The sequence below is a fragment of the Hipposideros armiger genome, unplaced genomic scaffold (assembly GCF_001890085.2).
Source record: "Hipposideros armiger isolate ML-2016 unplaced genomic scaffold, ASM189008v1 scaffold_295, whole genome shotgun sequence".
Classification (NCBI taxonomy): Eukaryota; Metazoa; Chordata; class Mammalia; order Chiroptera; family Hipposideridae; genus Hipposideros; species Hipposideros armiger.
In genome coordinates, this window is record NW_017731645.1 from 460,026 (window position 1) to 465,037 (window position 5,012).

Below are 5,012 nucleotides of genomic sequence, written 5' to 3' on the forward strand. Positions count from 1 at the left end.
ACGGGCGCCAGCGCGGCCAGCAGCGCGTGCGCCAGGCGGAAGGGCGCGAAGGCGCGGTGCGCCCAGCCGTGCTCCTCGATGACCGCGTAGCACGACGCCAGCACCCGGTTGATGAGGATGGTGCCGTGCGCCGTGAGCGCCCGTGGCCCTCGCGCAGCGTCACGCTGTGCACGGCGGCCGGCAGCAGCCGCCGGTCCCCGCCGCGCTCGGCCACCACGTACACGCGCTGCCCGGGCCGCACGCGGCTGGCGAAGAGCGCCCGGCGGCCCGGCGCGCCCCCCGGCGGCCGCCCGGCGCCCGAGTCGTTGTGCGGCGCCACGAAGAGCAGGTGCGCGGCGGTCAGCAGCAGGCGCTCGCGCGGCTCCCGCGTCTCGATCACGTAGAAGAGCTTCCTGGCGCCGTCGTCGCGGTCCAGGAAGGTGAGGAAGTCGCTGTAGAGCAGCCGGCCCTGCTCGTCGGCCGACAGCACGCGGTCCCCGGGCCGCAGGTCCTTCACCAGCTTGGTGCCGCCCTGCTCCAGGTGCACCGTGGCCGAGCCCGGGAAGCAGCCGCCGGACTTGGCCGCCACGGAGTTCTCTGCGGGGCGAGGAGCGGGAGAGAAGCGGAGACGGGAAGGTGAGTGTCGAGCGGGGAGGGGGCGCGCACGCTCGGCACCCCGCGCGCCCACGCGGGGATGGGGTGCCCGCCGCTCCCGGGAGACTCCGGGCTGGTCCAGAGCAGACGTGCCTCCCCACGCCCCACCGCCTCGGGGACAACACTCAGATGCAGGCGCGTTCCTTGGTGACGCTTCTAGCACTGGACTGGCGGTGACAAAGGTCGGCGGGCCACACTCCTTCCCTTCCGCCCCCCCCTCGGCACACACCCAGCCTCGCGGAGTCGGAGGGTGTTTGCTCTCCACTTGGATTCCTCAGGGAGCCTCCTTGAGCTCCCCCGGGCGCCGGGGCGCACCCTCCTCCCCTCCCGCCCCTGGCGCGGGGCGCGGCGCCCCCTCGTGCGTTCCGCACCCGGCTCCGCCGAGGGGACCCCGCGCCGGCCCGCCCCGAGCGCGCAGCCCGGGGCCCCAGTGTCGGCCTGTTAGGGGCCGGAGGGGGGGGCGGGGGGGTGAAAAATAGCTGCAGTGGTTGCAGCAACTGAACAAACATTCCACAGAGCTGGCCGAGGTGTGAAAACCCGGGGCTGGTGTGGCTTTTCCAATTAAAATCCAATAAAGGGCCCGGCATTGTCATTGCGATCGCTGCGCTAAATCGGAGACCCGCTCGGGAGAGGGGACACTTCCACGTCTCCCCTCCCCTCTCTCGGCTCCCGGCCGCCCCCTCCCTATTTGCTCAGGTGCACCCCCCTCCCCTCCCGCGCGGTTCACACGCGGGCTCTCCAGCAGCCGGGGCCTCACAAGCGTTATTTGCTCAGCCAGGCCTCTCTTCCAAGCTCTCAAGATGTGTATTTGAATTTTAAATGGCGGGGCCTGCTCGAGCGCTGGTAGCGGCCGGGTTCTCAAGGCCCCTTGACGACGCGCTTTCTCGAGCCCTCTGTGGCGCTCGGAGGCTCACGGTCCCCAGGACAATGATCGGGGCCGGGCGGCGCGCAGGGGGCCGGGAGGAGGGGCGCCGAGGCCCCAGTCTTCTTTGCATTCCAATCTCCCGGATCATGCTTTTTGCAAATAGAGATCGCGAGAAAGAATCTTCCTGTTGGAATTACGGAGGGTTTTTAATCTTCTCATCGGTTTCTCCGGCATGAAGCCGTTGGAGGCCCGCTGCAGCCCCCCGGAATGCGGCCCGGGCTGCAGGCGAGCCGGGCTCGTCCAGTCGCACGACCCTGCTTGACACGCACCGCGCCGCGCCCAGGCCCGTGTGCGCCGAATGCTAATGAGCGGCTCTGCGCGCCCCTGGGCGAGCAGCCCCTGGGGCCGCATCACCGCTGCTCATTTGCGAGGAGACCTCTTGGGACACCCGCCAGGGGCACCCCCACCAGGGGACTCCGCGGACTGAGGTGGCCCCGCAGGGGTGCGCGCTCAAGAGCGCAGTCACGAGGTCCCGGGAAGGGTGCGCCCGGGGGCCTCCCGCCCCCGCCCCCACCCCGCAGCGGGAGGAAAGAACCCCACGGAAGGTTCCCCCGCGGAGCCCCGCGAAGTGGGGGCGCTGCCTTCTCTTCCTCCTTTCGGCTGAGACCCCCTTCCATGCCTATTCTTTCTGTTGTGACAAGAAGCCACTATTTTCCTTACCTACGAAGTGTGTCTTGACACTTTAAAAGTGTTTTTCTACCAACATCTGCTATTAAAATAGTTTAGGAGACTAACAGGCAAAACTGGGGAGGGGGTGGGGAAGACACAGTTCCTCCGAAATTCAGTGTGAACTGTTTTACTAAATGCGCCAGCTTCTGCCGAGAGATGTAAGGATCCGAAGAAACAGTCGCCAAGTTGGGAATTATATGCGCGTGTGGATGTGAAGCCTCCCTTTCATAGCGATTCCTCGCCAGCAACAGCATGTGGCGTTGCTGGCCCAGGGAAGTCAGCTCGCGCGGCGCGGACGGCCGTCCGCAGCTGCAGACTGAGACCTGCTTTCCCTGCCCTGACTGCGGCTGGGGGCGACCCAGCTGGCTCCCGCCCAGGTCGGTGCTTCTGGGCTTGCAGCTCCAGATGTTGGAAGTGGTGACTACTGGGTTTATTACCGCCCACCAGGCCTCTCCCCAAAGGCTTAGGGAGTGAGTTAAGTTAGTTTAGAATCCGCAGGCGCTCGTGGGGAGGGGAGAGGCGAAGGGGCTTACACCCTGGACGCAACCTCCTGTGCCAGGGGGCAGGGGAGTGGAGGCCAGTTGGTTCTTAAGCTCTAAATGAGAGGAAGGATGGAGGCCAGACCTGGCTATCCAAGCAGTCTCTCACCAGGAACCACCTCCCACCTTTCTTCCGTGTCTCTGCTACCTGCAGTGGGGCCTCCGGAAACAGGGTTGGGGGGGGGGTGGCTGGGGAAACCATGTGCCCTCTGCATGAGGGCTCAGAGGACCTCAGGTCTCCATGGTCTGGGGGGGAGGGGATGTGTACAATTCCTTGCTGAGGGACAAGCCTCAGAGGGTGGGTACCCCCGCACCAGAAGCATGTCATCATCTAATTCCCTCCCTCCCTGCCCCTTATGCTCCCCCCCTTTTCTCGCTTTCCCTGGAATCAGGCCGTGGGCATACAGGGGACATCTCCTGGACAGATGTGGCGCTGGCTGGGGGGGCTATGAGAAGCCAGGGCTGGCACCCACCTGCTTTCACGGAGCAGTGGATGTGGGCTTTAGACTCGTAGTACACCCAGTCGAAGCCGGCCTCCACTGCCAGGCGCGCCAGCATGCCGTACTTGCTGCGGTCACGGTCAGATGTGGTGATGTCCACAGCGCGGCCTTCGTAGTGCAGCGACTCCTCTGAGTGGTGGCCGTCCTCGTCCCAGCCCTCGGTCACCCGAAGCTTCACTCCAGGCCACTGATTCATCACCGAGATGGCCAAAGCATTTAACTTGTCCTTACACCTCTGCGGAGAGAAGGGGGACCCCACAGACGTTAGTTAGTGTCAGGCCGGCCACCCAACCCGATGGCCTGCGGGCTGCTGTCTGGCCCCTGAGGACAAGGGCTGTGTGGAGAAGTAGGGAGACCGAGGCCTGGAATGGGGCCCAGCCAGCTCAGAAGAGATGGCTCTGGAGTGCGGAGGGGGCGTCTGCAGGGAGCAGGTCCAGCTGAGGGCCTGCCCGCCTCCAAGCCCTGAGCTTGCAGAGGTCTTACCATGGCCTGGGAGGCAGATGAGTTAACTGTGTGTTTTCAGACAGTGAGTGGAGAACCCACCAGGGAACCCTCGGCCATGCTCCACGCCTACCCCAGGGTGTCCCCCACCCCCTTGCTGTGGCCCCATTTCTCCACACCTGTGCAAGGCTCCACCCCCCTCCCAGGGCACACTCCCTCACCTGCAGGCCAGAGAGAGGCCCAGGGTGCAACTTTGAAGAAATAAAGGAAAGCATGCTGTATGCTTCTTAAGGAATTAAAAGCCTTCCTTATCTCTGGACACTCCCCCCTGCCCTGTGCCTATCTAAGGTGAGAATTAAGCCAAAGGTAGAGAGGGAGGCGGGAGCTGATAGCAAAGCTTAAGGGGTGGTAGAGAGCCAGCAGTGAAAGGCGACCAGGTGAGTTACAATTTTCAGTGCGGGCCAGGCCGGACGACAAACAGTCTTTATCTGGACAGCCACATTCCTTTCCCCCGTGGAACTCTTTCTCCCAGCTTTTCTGTGGTCTGATTGTGTCTTGCTTTCCTTAACCTGCTCCCTTCCCCCGCTTGTTTCCTTGGCCCCGGCGCAGAATGGTGTCCTGCAAGTTTGAAGAGCAAACTTCAGGGGTGGAGGCGTGTGGAGGATGGGGCAGGACGTGGGGGATGGGGAGCCAGGAAGGCCTGGAGCCTCGGAGCCCTTCCCCTTGGGGAGTCACCCTCTCGCCCCGCCCCCAACACTAGGAAGCCGCGGGGTAGGAGTAAGGAAATGGTGAGTAAGGTGGGGCGCACCCCAGGGTGCGTGGGCGGGGTGGGGGGCTCCCCCGTGTCTTCTGCGGTTCCACTCAGAGAAGGAAGCAGTAAGAACGCCTAAATCAAGTGTGTGCGCTTGTGTGGCGGCGAGCTCACGAGTCGCTAATCCTGCTGCTGGTGCGGGAGCGAGATTTAAAAGGGGGGAAATGACAAAAGTCCTTAGAGAGGCTGACCCAAGAGGAGATGGGTGACAATTTCAAGTCGACATCTGCAGAGGGCAGGGCTGGCCTCCTCCAGGCGGGCGATGCTCGGCGTGGGAGCCTGGCTACCGGGCTGGAGGGACGGCCCCCACCAAGGACCCTAATAATTGCGTGGGGGGCTCCTTTCCTAAAGAGTGGGGGAGGAGCGCCCTTGCGGAAGGACTGCTGCCCGCCTTTTAAGGGGATGTGACCGATTGCGCAACAGGAAAAGTCCTATGTATTTGGCAGCAATAAAAACCAGTAATATGGTTGCAGAGTTAAACATACAACAAATGG

General features: G+C 63.6%; 1 protein-coding gene across 1 annotated transcript in view; it reads right to left on the reverse strand.

Annotated features, from left to right (window-relative positions):
* SHH (sonic hedgehog signaling molecule) overlaps window positions 1-5,012 on the reverse strand; it is a 19,080-nt gene that overhangs the window by 9,848 nt on the left and 4,220 nt on the right. The window contains 3 exon segments of the mRNA XM_019659085.1: window positions 3-139; window positions 142-576; window positions 3,240-3,501. Of these exon segments, the coding sequence (XP_019514630.1) occupies window positions 3-139; window positions 142-576; window positions 3,240-3,501 (834 nt within the window).